This window comes from Artemia sp. Qi Xiang Cuo, chromosome 4 (assembly GCF_049724085.1).
Source record: "Artemia sp. Qi Xiang Cuo chromosome 4, ASM4972408v1, whole genome shotgun sequence".
Taxonomy (NCBI): Eukaryota; Metazoa; Arthropoda; class Branchiopoda; order Anostraca; family Artemiidae; genus Artemia; species Artemia sp. Qi Xiang Cuo.
Genome location: NC_142797.1, coordinates 21,256,652 through 21,274,788, shown reverse-complemented (window position 1 = coordinate 21,274,788; position 18,137 = coordinate 21,256,652). Strand labels below are relative to the sequence as shown.

Here is an 18,137-nt window from a genome sequence, read left to right as displayed (position 1 = left end):
GGGGTCAGACACTACTTTTTGGACTAAACTTTATCTGCTTGATTAGTAGCTCATTTTAAAGCCCTTTTTTCACTGATTCATAATATATACGTCTTACCACGTTTAAAAGTCTTGACTCCAATTTTGTACCCAAATAAATTTTTGTCTAAGAAATTCAAAATCTTTGTCTTGCAAAACAGCGGCAATGGCCTTGCGTTCGCATATTAAGCCCAATGCCGTATTTTTATTAAATGAAAAGCAATATCCCATAGATTTATCATGGAATTCAATACTTTTTTCATTACTACAACTCTTTGTGACTTTCTTATTTAACCAGGTCGATTTTCTTATCGCCCTAGTCTTAAAATTCCATCCAAAAGGTCAAAGAATGAGAAAAAGGTTCCTATTCATATCAAAACGTGGAGTGCTATCATTAGAGAGATAAGACATTTTAAATGAGCTGTCAGTCACCCGAAGTCGGAGCACAACCTCAATTAGCTCATGATTATTGGACTTCTCAAAAATGCTCAATTAAATGGCTGTCAAAATATGTCCTTCGCGCCCTGGTTGGACTGGTATGCTCTATATAGAGTTTTAATTTAGTGAAGAATTTTAGAAAAGTCTTTTAATTTTTAATTTTCTTAAAAAAAATTTAAAGTGAAAGTTGGGAACAAAATTAAACCTTAAAATTGTGAGAATGGGATGTGCCCCTCCTCAACTCTCGCTCTTTACGCTAAAGTCTTCAAGATTTATAATATTAGTTCTCATTCAAAATCAACGACCCTTCTCCAGGTTGAAATAAAAAAAGAAATTCGAGAGATTCCTTGCGTAATTATGACTCGATCCCTTCATTTTAGAAATAGGAGTTACATTTCCACTTAGGAGTCAAATTCCTTTTGTTTTATTTAATTTTAGGCTTATATTTTTAAGATGATTTTAATTGTATACTGAAAGTTACCGATGTCACAATTGGTGTAAGACTATGGAAAGATTTACAGATTGGTTTATTGTTGTCAGCTACATTTTTAGTAAAGTGCTAGTTTTCTATAATTCTAGAAACACAGGGAAAGTTGATTAGTTTGTTTATCTGTATTAGTTTTACTGATATATATTGAATAGACCGTGAAGTAATAATTTTTGTTCGTTTTAAGTTTCAACTTCGCTCTTTACTTCCCTAGGAAAAACTTTTTTTTAAATTAATATGTTACAGGTGACATTCTGCAAATTCTGCTAATATTATTCAATGATACGTCACAATTTGTGCGAAGATTTGGGCTTGCATTGTATTGCTACTTTCGTCATCTGCCAAATTGTCAATTATATTTTCTTCGTCTCTGAAATTTAAGTGGAGATCGTTGAGTGGATCTTCATACTCCAAATCAATCGAACTGCAAAGAAAACTGTAAATTGAAGGCACATCGGCCCACAATTGAAACCATGTTCTTGTTTTTTGAATTTAAAGGGCAAAATTTTTGTAAATCGGAGAATTTATCAAGAAAAACTTAAAGGGTGCACCCTGTAAAGGGGACAAAAATGTAACTCCTGCTCAGACTATCAATGAAAATAAGCGTCTAATGCACACAAACTCGTTAAAAAAAAATCGAAATTTTGGCAGGAATCAAATAACCTGGATCCGTAAAAGTGTTGTTAAAAGGCCATTTCCTTGTTCAACCCTCGTCCCTGCGGATTTGATAATTTGTCAGAGCTCTATGGCGTGGGTATTCAGCTATCATATCTATTTACAATCATGAAATGTGACACTTTTATGAAACAAAAGCAGATTATCTTCCAAATCAAAATCCTGGGTTTTTGGACACTGTGTCAACTGATAATTTCTTAAAAGACGCAAAATTGAGCTGACGTAAAATGGAACATTCAAAGAGAAAGTACAAAATAGGTGGGAACCAGCTTCCCCCCCACCCTAAAAACAATACTCCCTGTTTCTGACTGATCTCCAATCGATTTCCACTTATAATAAATTAATTTAGAAAAACAAAGTTTTTCCGAGGGAAGTAAAGAGCGAAGTTGAAAATTAAAACGAACAAAAATTATTACTTCACAGCCTATCTAACATATATTAATAAAACTAGTACAAATAAACCAACTAATTATGTTTCCCTATGCTTTTAGGACTATACAAAACTAAGGCTTTACTGAAAACACCAAATAATATAGGAGTTTTGGTACAGTAAAAGCAAACCAATTAAGTTCACTATTTATAGAATCAAAATATTATCAATTCCTTTTAAGATCAAGCAACAATCCATTTTAGGATTTATTTTTTTTTTTTATGTTTAATTTGATATCACTTCTGCAAAATGGCTCAGTTCAATGACTGGCTCTCGTTTTGGTTCTGAAAAGGACAATCTGTTATGATTAGTTTGTACGCAAGTTCAAAGTAAGGCCATATTGATAGTATTAGGACTATAGACTAGCTTTAGAATTTGTATCATAGCTTGAAATTCACTCTTGTATAGAGAAATAATCGGATTTCCAGAATTCATATTATGTCTTATTTGATCTCCATTTCAAGTGATACTAAAGCATATTTCTTACATTTTAAGACTGTGTATTATCTAGTATTGGTATTATAGCTGATTAGAGCAAAATGCTTCTTAATATATTTGTCTGACGTTTATGTATGTTGTTTACTTACTTAGCGTCTACTAAAAAGTGAGTAGATTTACACTTGTTTTGTAAACAAAATTTAATTGTACACTGGAAGTTAATGATGGCGCACCCGGTGTGTTACAATGGAAATCCAAATAAATTTGCTTGGCGTTGCCAAGCAACACACTCACTTTTGACTCTTAAATCAATAATCCTGTTTTTTATACTTGACTTTTGTGTTTTCAGTAAAGCGCTAGTTTTGTATAATCCTAAAAGCATAGGGAAACATAATTAGTCGGTTTATTTGTACTAGTTTTATTAATATATGTTAGATAGACTGTGAAGTAATAATTTTTGTTCGTTTTAAGTTTCAACTTCGCTCTTTACTTCCCTCGGAAAAAACTTTGTTTTTTAAAATTAATCTTTGTTCGTTTTTTGATTAAAATTTAATGTAGAAACAACGTTGCCATGATCTTTTTTATTTATACGGAATAATGTATGTTCGGTTTAAATTTTAATGGCACTCCTAAGTTTCAGTTGAAAACTTATTTTAATGTAGTTCCAATTATCACCGATCTAGGGGAAATAAGACACCTATAGAAAATACTGAAAACAACCTTCACAGCTACGAAAAACTTTCAGTCTATAACATGAAGTTCATTATCGATACTTCACAAAACAATACATGTTTTTCAGGAATGTTTGTTTTTCGATGAACAAAAAACTGTTTTTACTCGAGCGACTTCCCCTGAAAAAGCCATAATGAAGAGACAGGGCTTTATAAATCACCTACTGACTAGCAGAAAATAGAAGGCTTCTGTAACAAAAGAAAGCTGTTTAATGGCTCATTTAAAAGCTTATATTTATACCTAATCGCTTTTTATAAATTTGACTTGATAGCACATTCCCATAAAGTGCACTATCGGTTGTTCCCCAATTTTCTTTAATGAAAAAAGTATCTTTTCCAATGAAATGACCCAAAAAAGGTGTTTTTCGAAACCTAGGCAGGAGCAAAAAACTAAGGGGACAAGAACGTCCTTTCCCCTCAATCACCGCCGTTAGAACTATGACACAGTGTTCATCGCAGAGTAAAGTTTAAAGGTTCAATTCAAAACTCTTGATCATTCAATCTTAGTCCAATGCTTACATTACTTAAACCCATCCCAAAAACAAAATATTCTCAGTATAGTGAATGTTGCACTTTCTGTTCTAAGTAGGTTCTTGAACATATAGTGAATAACATATATTTTTTCATTGGAATTTGATGTCTTGGGTTGCAATTAATGTTTAACCAATTTAAAATTTGCAATTTAATTTTTAGCCAGTCAATTCTTAAACTGTCTGGACAAGCTTGATGACCTTTTAGGGCTTGTCTCCGAGAATTAAGTTCAATTTGGGATAACAAGACTTAAAAAGAAAATAAGAACGGGAAAATCTGGGTTAGTAGGAGTTTTGTATTGAGGTGCTTAAACGGGAACGAAAAACCATTCTCAAGACCACAATTAAGGTGCTCAGCCGGGACCGAGAAACAATACTCAAAACCACAAAAGCGCGGTAAACTTGAAAGAGTGGAAGTCGGCACTAATAAACCTTTAATTTTGTGTATCATTTAATATACCAGAATGAATTTCATTGTCAAAAATCTGCAGTTTTTGACCGTCTGATAAAATGTCTATCGCAGCTCTCCTCCAAGCGAAGGATCTATGCTGTACATATACTGAAATTACTGTTGTATAATAGAATGGATTGCACAAAAATCAGAGATTTATTTTTATTTAAGCTTAAGCTACTAAACAATAAATCTTAAAATGAAAATTAAGTAAAAAAACAAGTTTTCTAGTTGAAAGTAAGGAGCGACATTAAAACTTAAAACAAGCAGAAATTATTCCATATATGAAAGGGACTGTCCCCTCCTCAAAGCCTCACTTTTTACTTTAAAGTTTCACTCTTTGTCACAACTCAACTTAAAAAAAAAAAAAAAAAAACTTTATCGTAAACAACGAAGCTTTTAGGAGGGGACAGCACCTTTCATATACGGAATAATTTCTGTTCGTTTTACGTTTAAATGTTGCTCCTTACTTTCAGTTAAAAAAGAGCTTGTTTTTTTTTTTATTTGATTTGTAAACTTTTTCAGCTAATGCAAGTCCGAATTTGGCTCAACCTATATGAAAAATGAAAACAAAATTTGTATATTAATCTTGGCAGATTTATTCCGTATATGAAGGGTTGCCCCCTTTTCAATAAATTGCTCTTTACGCTAAAGCTGTTAGAACTTTTAAAAAGCTTACTATTCTAGTTAAACGGTCCCCGTGTTCCAGTACACGCCCTTAAAAAATTGGGACAAACTTTCAAACTTTAGCGCAAAGAGTAAGGTATTGAGGAGGCAAGAACCCTTCATATATGGAATAATCTCAGTTCGTTTTTCAAATAATGCCGGTAAATTTGGCACACCATCTATGAAATATGTCTTTCCCCCTGACAGAAAACTCCTCCATGGAAATTTCATCCAACGTAAATTGCACCCGTTCCCCGTAAAATTCCGTCCAAACAGCTCTGGCTGAAAACCCCCCTCCTTGTAAAATTGCTTGCGGACAATTCAGTCCGAAAAATTCTCCTTAGGATTCTTTTATTTGAATAAGACTTTAGTCTCAAATCGGTTTCTTGATCATTCTAGAAATGCCCCCTTCCGTGGGAATTATTTCTCGGAAATTAAAACACGCGAAAAAAACCCTTGGAGAATTCCCTCGGAACATCTCCACTTGAAAAATTTGGCAGCGAGAATGTAAGACAATTAAAAAGCATTTAGTAAAGTAATTCTGTCAAATTCTCCCCTCATTACATTTCCCCTGGAAATTCCCCCCCCCCCAGAAATGTCTCTCCCCAAGGAAGATTCTCCCTATAGAAATCCATCCCAAGCACGCACATCCACCCCCTCCTCCAAAAAACAAATGTCTGTATACTTCCCAATAGGAAATACTATACGTAAACGATGGGCGAATTTCGTAGCTTACAAGTCTCTCCCCACGGACTGTGGGAGGTCATGTAAACCTAAAGACATAATATTTGATCTTTCAACTGTACTGAACAAAATGGCTATATCTTAATTTTGATCAGATAATTTTGGGGGAAAATGGACATGTGAGGGGAACCAGCTACCCTCTAATCTTTCGGGTCACTTAAAAATGGCACTAGAACTTTTAATTTCCGTTCGAATACACCCTTTCCCTATCTTCGAGGGTCATTATTTCGATGCAATTACCCCTAAGGAAAAAAAAAACAAAAGAAACGCATTCGTGATCTGTTTTTTGGCAAAAATAGCAAAATTCTACATTTTTGCAAATAGGAGCTTGAAACTTCTACAGTGGTACGCTGAATCTGATTGTGTAATTTTCATTAAGATTCCTTTAATTTTAGGGGGTGGTTTTCCCCTATTTCAAAAACAGGCAAATTTTCTCAGGCTCGTATCTTTTGGGGAGTAACACTAAACTTGATGAATCTTATATTTTTGGAATAAGCTGATTCTTCGATTTATCTATTGATATTAAAATTCCGTTTGTTAGAGTTTTGGTTGCTATTGAGCCGAGTCACTCCTTACTTACAGTTCGTTACCACGAACTTTTGGATAATTAATGGTTAAAGAGCCATTAGTCGGGGAGCCAAAGTTGAAAATCTGACAAAATAGCAATCTGAGGGGGACAAGTGATTTGAGAGAGGTTTTAGATTAAATCGACCATGCTGATTACGAATATATCGGGAATATAAGCGCCAAAGGTGCGCTTGGTGGTTTTTGTAACTAAGTTCGTTGATTTTCTATTTCACTCAGACTAAGTCCAGCTTTCTACTAGAATATTGTAGTTGTCTCTTTCATACCTAGCCAAAACACTAGGCGATCGTTAATTTACCACACCAGAAAAGAAAATAAATAATCCTGCTCCAAGCACAACAGCTTCAATATGCTTCAAACTGCTTTTACAAGCTTTTGCTTTTTACAATTTTATTAACATACTATTGGTCGAATATACATAATTTAAATATGTTTAGCAATGTTTTTTAAGTTATTAATAGGTCAAACTCGTCGTTACTTTCAAAAAGATCGCATGATCTAGCACAAGCACAAAGCAAGTCGCACTTGCGGATTCCAGCACAGGAGCAATTTCAATTACACATATTTCTACACTTGCAATGAAATGCGATACGTCTTATAGAAATCGGCCACTGCGACAATGAATTTGTCAGAGGAAAAGCCCCGAAAGCATCACTGCATATCCATCCGAAATTTAGGGGGTCTGAAACTATTGGTTCAGACTCCATAGCCTGTAAAACGATTCTCCACTGATATACAACTCTAAGGATGTGATATTTAAAGCTGTTTTCAGTGGGCGGAAGATTTTTTAACGATTTTTTCCTATGGAATAAGTGCACTCGAAAGTCATTCAAGGAGTTAAAGTCAGTAGGATTCTTTCCATAGGCTGCGATTGTTACTTTTCTTGCCACCTCCGTCACTTCCTCAATATAATTTGATATATTGACGAGGTCAATCTTGACTTTTCTCGTCAGTTTCTCCATGTAACTAACAAGATCAAATTTCAAAGCTGCTTTTACAAATGTCTTCTTCCCCACAGAATATGCAAAGCTCGTCTTGTCAGTGTCACTAAGGCAGTGTAGAAGTCTAATGCTGACAATAAAGTCCCGTGGAAGAGAAATAGCTAGCTCGTGCACAGGGAAAATTCTGTCAGGAAATTGGAGGAATAGCTCCTTCTTTTTGTTCTTTTTCGTATCTAACAGCATAGAGGAGTGTTGCAACAGTATCACCAGAATATCTGTGTCATTGGCCCGAACAATGACAGAATAACTTCTATTCCTAAAGCTGGAAACAACATGGACTCCTACACGCCTGTCTGCTTCTTCATGTGTGCTTGCAAGCTCAAGACTAAGAGGAGGCAAAGGTTCCAGGGATCCTTTTCTAGGCAATATCCGAACATGTCGACGATCATGGAAACCTCCAGCAAGTACAATATCAAAGTTCTTACTTTTACTTCCAGCATTGCTCCAAAACTCATAAATAAAAGCCACCAAGTTAGCTTTGCAGAAAGAACTTTTAAGAATTGATTGCCAGGAATCACCGAGTTTGATGCTATTACTGTATGTGGTACTGACCTTCAAACTCTGCTCACCCCTTCGTCTATGGCAGCCACTACTGTCTTTTAAGCACACTGGTGAGCCGGTTGGGTCCTTGATTCCATAAAGTCCATCATTCCGGTCAGAAACCACATGCAGTTGGCATAGATTTTTTGGGAGCTGACTAAAAACCTCGCACGTCAACCTTTTTAAAAAGTAAGTTAATGTCTCACCTCTTGACGGAGTCATAGTCCTTAAGAGCGGCATAAAGTCCAGAATGAGAGATAGCTTCGAATTGACATCAAACACTGGCAAAGAGCAGGCCTTAGAATCTAGGTAAGACAGCCCTTCTATAAAAATTATCAGATCAGCTCAATTCTAGTGCTCTGCCATACTTCACACTCAATTGCTTTCTCAGCATCCTAACATCATGGGCCTTTACTGACAGACCTGAACTAGTTAGTCCACTGTTTAATTTCTGCCCTAGCTCCCTAAGCGAGTATATCCTTCCTTCCTTAAGACGAGTCTCAATTTCATCCACCACACTTTTTGCAAGAGCCTCTCTAGCAAAAAAGTTAGTCTCGTCCTCAGTCTTCTTTTTAAAGAAGCTCAGCATGCATTTTTGGTGGTATATTGCACTCAACTGAATCAAATTTTTGTCTTTGGACATTGAAAACACAGCAGGCATTTCTCGTAAAAGTCTTTCAGCATGCTGTGATAACTTCTGTTACCTTTCTATCGTTTTAATTGCAAGAACATTCTCACTTTTACTCTTCGTACTTCCCTTTTTGCCACAAATGATGCACCAGTCAGCATATGAGTAACTCACTTCTGTTGCCAATGTTCTAGTAAGTCTTGCACGTGTAGCTGGCGTATTTGCTTCCTGAAGACCCCCATGGAGATCACAAGAAAAACTTTCTGTCTACAAGTTCTATGCCAAACCAGCCTTGTTTGTAAGAAGTTTGGTTGCTAATAGTCCTTTCTTAGAGCATAGTACTTAGCATTGCACTTGCATCTGGTCAATAGAAGCTCTCGGACACGTTTTATACCACTAACAGTGTGAAGGTGTCCTTTTCCATCGGTTTGACATATCGGTTTTGGCAGATTAAACACTTTTCAGAATATATTTTTTTTGGGGGGGGGGGGCTATATAGAGCATCAAATTTTTTTCTGGCAAATGATTCCAAAATATACGGCAAAATATAGAAGAAATTTTGTACGGTACTAATGGTAACCTTAGAAAAAAAATTCAAGAATTTCTTCATGATATATAACCGATCCATTTCCTTTATCTACAGACTATTATAGTCTATAATAGGACCCTATAAGTAGTGGAAAGACCCGGTGAAAAAAATCTTCAAACCAGAAAGTAATTAATGTCCCCCAGCCCTCCAGCAGTGATAAGAAGTCCAAAATGGAAGAAAAAAGACACTTCTTAGTGATAATTTCAATTTTTTCGCCTCTGTAAAGCATACTCATATTCAGTAATGGTCCCTCAAAAGATGGAAAATGACAATTCTTAATGTTCCATTCTGGAGGCAATGGGCCATGGAGGCCTGAGTCTCAACCAATTTGAGTCCACCCTAAATAGTACAACTTTGCGGCATAGTATTGGGCATTGCGGCATAGTATTGGCCAAAAAGAAGGTACCACCAAACCTTCTTCCACCTAGCCTAAAATTTTGTTTTGCCAACTAATAACACGTCCAGACTATCCGGTTTCTGGAAAAATGGGACGGAAAATCTAGAAATGTAGACAGGTCTTCCATCCCATTTTTCCGTTCTCTGGGCAGGAAGGATCAGAGGGTCAGAAAATGGAAAATAGGACGGAAGACTGTAGTGTGGACAGCTTTTCTGGAAAAAATGCCAGAAAAAGGAGACGATTAAACATGATAAGTAATAAATAAAAATGTTGTCTGATGTGGTTTAAAATAGAAAAAAGGTAAATTGTCTAACTGAGGCTCTAAAATTGTTTTCTATAGGTTTCGGCTAAGAAAAACAGATTTGATAAGGATGGCTGATAAACTTGTACCGATATTTTTTTTAAACCGCCAAGTCTGGAGGGCTATTCCTTTTTCCGGATTTCAATCCCATTTTTCCAGAAAGGGGATAGTCTGGATGCGCTATAAAGTTAGTGACTAGAGGAGCAATGGTAAATAGTGAGACTCTTGACACACAAAAAAGGAAAGAGAAGACAGCAAAGAATTGTCAGAGTGTACAGCCTTTGCTTGACTATGCTTGGAAAAAAACTGTACCACCTAGGCTAGCTCACAAAAGAGCCAAGCTCCTCGTAAAATTCCTCCTGTGTACACCACTGCAATTTACTGAATAATAGTAAGAAATAAGTTGCTTTTATCAGGGGCGACTAATCTGCACCTTTACTCTAATTTTAAACCACTTAAGTAAGCCTCTAACTATCCTTTGACCCCAAAACAGATAAGATTTTTAGCCTATGCATTATAAACTTATATACCAAGGATTCCTGAAAGACGAGGCGAAACAATAAAAAGTGAAATACTGGTAAAGACAAACCTTTGGGGATCAAATAATAGAGTTAATTAGCTTTTTCAACTTTTTAACCATCAATTTGCACCAGCTTGGCACATGGCAGTAAACATAACCTCAACAAAGCCACGAGAACGATGCAGTATCATCTACTTAGCAATGAACAAGTTAAGTTTTAAATTTTTATCATAGATGATCGAGTCGAAACTTTGACCTCATATTAAACTATGAAGCGCACTTTGGCGGTCGCAATTCCCGAAATAAATAGAATCAGCATGTCCGAAAATATCGTTTCCAAAAGTCAGAACTCATGTACCAAAATGTTTTTTACAAACCGTTATTTGACGACTTTTTCAACTTTGGCTCCCCGACTATATTCAAGAATTAAAGAATTCAATTCAGTTCGAGTTATTTCACACGGAAATAAGCTTTTACGTTGTTCGCAGGTATAACTACAATTTAGCACGTCTAATGTTTTTTGCTGTCTTTTACTGACATTGGCTGTAAATAGGATATTCTATCTAAACATGTAGTATTAATTAATGTTGAGTAGTAAAAATGCTGTAAATGTGCAATGGTCCTGTGATGACGATCATTAGTAGAAGTTTTATGCGCGTATAATGTTTTTATTTGCAATAGTGTGTCCTTCTCTTCTTTGATTAAAATTACACGGTAATTGGGAATTAATATATGTGCTATACCTTTGAGCATCTCATTAAAACCGAAAAAGCGTAAAAAGTTGTCATTTAAAGCTAATAATTGGAGTCACGAGAGTGGGAGAGAGATAGAGTAATTGTGCCTGTGTACAAGAGAAAGAGAGAGAAATGTAAAAAAGAGAGTGAAGGAGAAAGATCTTTTCTATTTCTGTCGTGCAATGAAGCTCGGTTATTTGCTAAATGGTAAATAACACCATATTGAGTTGTGTAACTAAAGCAACTTTTATTCTAAATAATGTTTGACTTGACTTGAACACGCACATAACTAATAGATTTATACACATAAAGAGCAAAGTTACATGAGATCACAGACTATTACATATTATTTTGATACCACTACATACTAAATTAGCAAATCCTAATATTGGCAAGCCCATTTGACTCTATAGATGATAGAAAATAATATTAATCTAATAGAAAAGTGTAATAATATTACTTACAATTTTACTTTTTAAATTCATTTATTACCGTATGACAGACAATTCTTTTTAAACGTGGGGAAGCATAAGACAACATAAGCATAAGACAACATAAGCAGAACAGACAAACAAGAGGTGATAGATTTTGTTGGATGGGGGGAGGGTATACTTTTTTGCACCTTTAACTGGCAATGAAAATTAAAACTGGAAATTGTTTTCATTTTCTTGATAATAAAATTTGACATTTAAACTCCGGGCAAAAAGCACAACTAATACCCAATATTAATATGATTTATCAAAACTACTAACTAAATTATTTATGAAAATGCATGAATTCCAGGAAGTGATTTTAATTTGAAAGAGTTCTAAAATTGAACATCAATTCGTAAAAACATAAGAATTTGAGACCTAAACCTCTGATATTCATCCAAAGGCTTTCCCAATGTTAGGTTGAAAAGATACTTTTATTCCGTACAATTGTTTAGTATTTTGCGCTCATCAAACATAAAAATACATATTAACATATCCAAAGAAATACAACAGTAAAATAAATCATATAAAATTTGACTATATCTTTGAGTCTATTGGCAGCAGGGAGTTATTAAATTTTCATTTCTCACTGCATTTTTTTGGCTTGGATCGGCCTGTTGGGCTCTGTAGATCTAGTCGAACTTTATCCAAAAACACTTCACCGAGACATCCGACGATACTTGTTCGATAGGCAGCAGGAAATTCACTGCTAAGTGAACGAATTGTTCCTGAAAGTAAAAATGGAAGGTTTAACATTCTGGTGATATTCTATGTCTGCCAAACGTGTCAGAGATAATTTTGCAGTTTATTTTGCATGAAAAACATCGAAAAGCTATGAAACAAGCAAAAACAGGAGAGAAAAAAGAGTCTAAAAAATATATTGAGCATTAGAAATAGGAAAAAAAAATAATTTTAAGCATTCCCTCTGGAGTCCTGGATATGTCACTATATGTGATATGGTGATTGCCAGAGCTGAAAGGCGTCAATTTGAAAAATTTAGTGCGAGAGGTAACATCCATTTTACCAAATTTAGGTTGGGCCTTTTTTCGAATTTTCAAATAAGAGCCCCAACGAAGGTATTCTCCAATGAAAAAATTTTCATGAAAAGACATTTTCTTCAAAATTTAGGGGTGAATCTAGGAGGATGAGTGTATTTAAACCGCAACACCCTCTACGAACCCATTGACACCCATTCATCCAGAATCAAATAAATAAACTGTCATCACTATGCATTACCCTGCAATGCAATGCATTAAACTGCAAATATTTGACCATATTTTAAAAGATCTCTAACTTACTCCCATTGTAAAAAATAATTATTAGCAATAGCTCTGCCTGGAGTTATTTTATTTTTAATATGCAAAAATCACTCAAGACCATTTCCAAGACTTTGTATTGTGGGGAGAGGGTATTTTTCTCAGGGAGTGGGGGATACAAAAAAAACTTGAAAATGGAGCAAAAATGTGTTACTGTGCATTTTATTTACGTTTTTTGCGATTTCAAAAAAATATTTGGGGGGGAAGTCAGAGTCCCTAACCCCTCCCCTGAATACGGTCTTGAAAGCACTCGATACACAAACAAAATGGTTCATAATTCTTAATATATGTGGTCATGTGTATCAAATAGTTTATAGGAGAAATTCGCCTTTCCCAAGACTACTGTAGGTGTAACACCTGATCATGGCGTTTTATAAGCATAAGCAAGTGATTTCAGGTATAAACACCTAAAAAGGCGTCTTATGAAACAGACACAAAAGGTAAAAATTAACGAAATTTAAAAGTTGAACGGGGCGAAAAAACTCATTTCCTTGCACCGCTTTTGTATGTGATTGATGCTGATCGAAAGTAAGAAATATACATTTGTACGCTAAACTGCCAGCTGGTTACTCAAGAATAATTACTGAGATCCTGAACAAGAATACAATTCATGGATTTTTCAGTATGAAGTGCTAATTAAGTTGCAATTTACTACATTCCAAATATCTTATTAAAACTGTAGTATCAATCAAGAAAAGAGAAATAATAAAACAATTTCGTTTCGTAAAAGGCGATTACCGTAAAATAGCATAGTCATCGAGATGTTTAGCTTTTCTGTCAAAATTTGATGACGCACACAGACACACACACTGACTGCTCTAGCTCTGTATTAAAAACCCTATTAATTTCCTTTCAAATGAGCCATTGAACAACTTTCTACGATGTTCCATTGCCAAGCTATCTGTGGGAAAAATAAGAGAGAAAAAAAGATGCCGTTTAGGCAGAATGCTGTAGTAGCTGCCATTTTTCTTGCTTTTCAAGCCAAGAGACAGAAATTTTCCTATATAGGGGGTTCGGACAAAGTGGCTCTAGAGGTGTACTTTTTGTTTTGACCTGACTCTATTTTTAGGAGTTATGGTTTTTTATATTTCTTAACATTGGGCATGATCGTCTCTTACTGGGTTGCTAGCTACCGCTGCAGCCCGGATAGATACATAATAAAAGTAAATATGAATGGTCGAGCTGGAGGGAAGAATGTGATTCGAGCCAAGCGTTGCTACCAACTTTCTTCTTCCAGAGAGAAGGGATCAAACTGATATTTGTGGTCCATAAGGATCAGCTGCAACTCGGATATCTGTTACATAAAGATCTTCAAATCTCTTGCTTACTTCCTTTTTAAAGGTGAAGAGGGAATCCTCTTCTGATCCGCAAATTGTTGCAATTGTCCGCAATTGTATATATATCTTCTATTTAAGTATCAGGACACGTTTTAATCTCGTAAAGATCGCCTTATAAAGATTAGAAATCATTAGCAGGTTCTCCGCTCATTTTGACATCTGCATTTTTTTTCAGCAAGAATATATGTTACAGATGAATACAAGATCTTACCAATAAATGCTTTTGCATTATTGTTGAAACTAGTGGAACCTTTCAATGATCGTTTTCGAACAGGCTTTTTGGAGTCAATTATTAACCTTGCTCTTCTTTTCCTTCTTTCAAATAGTACTTCATGCCACTCATTATCAGCAGCCAAAATCTAAAACAAAGAATATAGAGTTAATCCTGTGTCTTTCCAAGTCTTGAGCTATATTTCATTTTCTCTTCTATATATATATATATATATATATATATATATATATATATATATATATATATATATATATATATATATATATATATATATATATATATATATATATATATATATATATATATATATATATATATATATATATATATATATATATATATATATATATATATATATATATATATATATATATATATATATATATATATATATATATATATATATATATATATATATATATATATATATATATATATATATATATATATAAAAACATTCTTAGACCACACTGGCTATATATGACAAATGAAACTCAAGAGAGGAGACAAAGTAACAAAATGAAAAATAAAATAAAAACGGGTGAAAAAACAAGTATTTTGTCAGTCAGTGGCGAATCATGAAGATGACCAAATATAAGCAAATACTTCGACAAGGACCTCCGCCAAGTCGTCCTCAGTGCTAAACAAAAAAGAGAAAAAAAAAACACGAAAATCTAACCTTTCAAAGTTTTCCTTAAAAAGACAGAACAGACACTGAATAAAAACCAGGCAGGAATAAATTAAAATGAATTTACCAAGATGATTGGGCAAGGATCTTTCGCCTTGCAATAGTTTTAGCTGGTCTACAATTTCGGTTTTCATTAGATATGCAAATAGGCTCTTTTACGTTATTTTGGGTGAAAATATTGATTGAGTCCTTCAAGATTAAACTGTCGTAAATTGGGCTTAATGAAATATCTCTAGTGTCTCTATTTATTGCTAAATTTTGGTTTATATATTTTTTTTATCTCAATTACCTCTTTAAAAGTTTGTGGTACGCCATTTACAGTTGATATTAAGGTTGCCTCGTCAAACAGAACTAGATGGGTCGGATTTACGAAAATATGCGAAGCCAATGACGAATCAAAGTTGTCATTGTTATTTTTTAATCTCAGGGACTTATCTATTGAAATTTTATGCTCATGCAAACGTTCACCTAGTTCTTGATGGGTCTTACCAACGTAAAATTTTCCACATGAACACGGGTTTCTGTAGACACCACTACCTAGTACAGGGTCAGTTTTATCCTTTCCTGAGTTGAAAAAGTGTTCAATTTTCCGTTTAGTTTTAAAAGAAACAGAAAGATTATGTTTTTTTTTAATTTTTCCAAGTTTATCGCTAAGTCTCGGGTTGTATGGTAAAACGATGAAAGTTTTTTTTTCTCAATTGCCGGTGTAACTGAATCAAGGGGGATAAGCTCCCTATTTTGTTCTTTTATCTTTTTTAATCGTCTAACTATTATATTTTCAATGAGTTTGATTGGGTAACCATTGCAGAAAAGAATATCCTCTTTGACCGTCCACAGTGCAATATAATAATATAAAAATTACTAAAAAAAATTCATTGATACTATAAAAAAAAAAAAATTCAAACCTTGAAACGAAGCAGAACTAAAGTTTTAAGACCCGTGCCATGTAACGATGAAAGGGTAACTGAATGAAAAAACATAGTCCTGACCGGGAGTTAAGTTTTCTAATTTATACAGATCATTTTTAAAAGCTAAATGCTTTCCTGGTAAAACATCATCACAGATTAGATTAGATTGCAAAGTGTGAATCTTTTTAATATTTAAACGATCAGAATTAATTAGTTCATTATAAATGGGGCTTAAATAAGTTTCTCCCGTGTCTCTATTTAGAGCAACCTTTCGATGAATGTACTTTTTTTTATCTCTACTGCCTGCCTGAAAACTTGGATGAGACCTTCAACAAGGGTAATAATAGAGGTGTTATCGAATAATGCAAAATGGTGTGGGTTGTCATACATATGCTGAGCCAAGGCGGAATCAAAAGTCTCAGGCCTTTGGCATAGCTCCATAGCTTTGTCGATTGAGGACCTGTGTTCCAACAATCTCTCCCCCAATTGCTTATAGGTTCTTCCAACATAGAAACAACCGCAAGAACATGGAACCCTATAAACCCCACTGCCCATAATAGGGCTCGTTTTATCTTTACCGCTGTTAAAATAGTTCTGGATTTTATTAGAATTTTTGAAGGTGACATTTAAGTTATGTTTTTTAAGAATTCTTTGCAATCTGTCACCTAATTTGGGAAAATAGGGCAAAACAGTAAAAACTTTGTTATCATCCACTAAAAGGATGATATCCGTTGGAGGTTGTGGAGATGATGAATCCTTTTCTGCTTTTTTTGTCTTTTTTCTGTGATGGATTGATGGATATGATGGATAACTTGATGGGATATCCATTGCAAAACAAAATGTCCTTCAGATAATTTAATTCTGGGATTATATGAGCCTTTGAACAAATTCTTATGATACGATCAACTAAAGATGTAACTACTCCTCTTTTTACACAAGGAGGGTGGTTGGAAGAGAAATGCAAATACCTATCATTATGTGTAGGTTTTCTATAAATTGAATATTCAAGGCTGAGAGATTTGTCCTAAATTCTATGGTCTCCCAAAAATTCACAAAGATGGAGTTCCTCTGCGCCCAATTGTGGCCTCTTATAGTTCACCAGCTTCCAGACTGGGAAAATGGTTAGCCACAATTTTTCGTCCTCTTATGTCGACGCAAGCTTCTTACATTAAAAATTCAGTACACCTTGTGGAAAAATTAAAAAACCTTGATATAAAAAAAGACACAATTTTGGCCAGTTTTGATGCCATTTCGATGTATACATCATGTGATATAAAAAATGTGAATTTGCTCTTCAAAAGAAACTAGAAGATAATATTGACCGGATGGATTACAAAACATTAGATATTGAAACCATTATGCGACTTGTTCGCCTTTGCAATAGATGTTCCTTATATTTTCCGTACAACAATCAATTTTTCACCCAAACAAATGGGCTCCCTATGGGTACAAGCCTTTCACCTTTTTTGGCCACTTTTACATGGAATTTATTGAAACCTCTGCTTTGAATACTTTTCCTCTTAAACACTGGTTCTGGGGCCGGTTTGTCGATGATGTTATCTCTGTGTGGAATCGCGGTGAGATAGAACTTAACGCTTTTTTATTTCATCTTAATAGTTTCGATTCCAACCTTCAGTTCACCTTGGAACTGGAAAATAATCATAAACTGCTTTTTTTAGACGTCTTAATCTTCAACAAATATCTCAGCCTTGAATACTCAATTTACAGAAAACCTACACATAATAAAAGGTATTTGCATTTCTCTTCCAACCACCCTCCTTGTGTAAAAAGAGGAGTAGTTATATCTTTAGTTGATCGTGTCATAAGAATTTGTCCAAAAGCTCATAATCCCAGAATTAAATTATCTGAAGGACATTTTGTTTTGCAATGGATATCCCATCAAGTTACTGGAATCCATCATAGAAAAAAGACAAAAAAAGGCAGAAAAAGATTTATCACCTCCACAACCTCCAACGGATATCATCCCTTTAGTGGGTGATAAGAAAGTTTTTACCGTTTTGCCCTATTTTCCCAAATTAGGTGACAAATTGCAAAGAATTCTTAAAAAACATAACTTAAATGTCGCCTTCAAAAATTCTAATAAAATCCAGAACTATTTTAACACCGATAAAGATAAAACGAACCCTATTTTGGGCAGTGGTGTTTATAGGGTTCCATGTTCTTGCGGTTTTTTCTATGTTGGAAGAACACATAAGCTATTGGGGGAGAGATTGTTGGAACACAGGTCCTCAATCGACAAAGCTATGGAGCTATGACAAA

At 34.6% G+C, this 18,137-nt stretch overlaps 1 protein-coding gene across 1 annotated transcript in view; it reads right to left on the bottom strand.

Moving 5' to 3' along the window:
* Positions 1 to 11,680: 11,680 nt before the first annotated feature.
* The window catches only part of LOC148952876 (uncharacterized), a 182,181-nt gene continuing 175,724 nt past the window's right edge, over positions 11,681 to 18,137 (bottom strand). Inside the window, exons 18-19 of the mRNA XM_089087456.1 lie at positions 14,241 to 14,388; positions 11,681 to 12,104 (exon numbers count right to left, since the gene is read on the bottom strand). Of these exons, the coding sequence (XP_088943582.1) occupies positions 11,956 to 12,104; positions 14,241 to 14,388 (297 nt within the window). The 3' untranslated portion in view covers positions 11,681 to 11,955. The remainder of the gene's footprint in view (positions 12,105 to 14,240; positions 14,389 to 18,137) is intronic.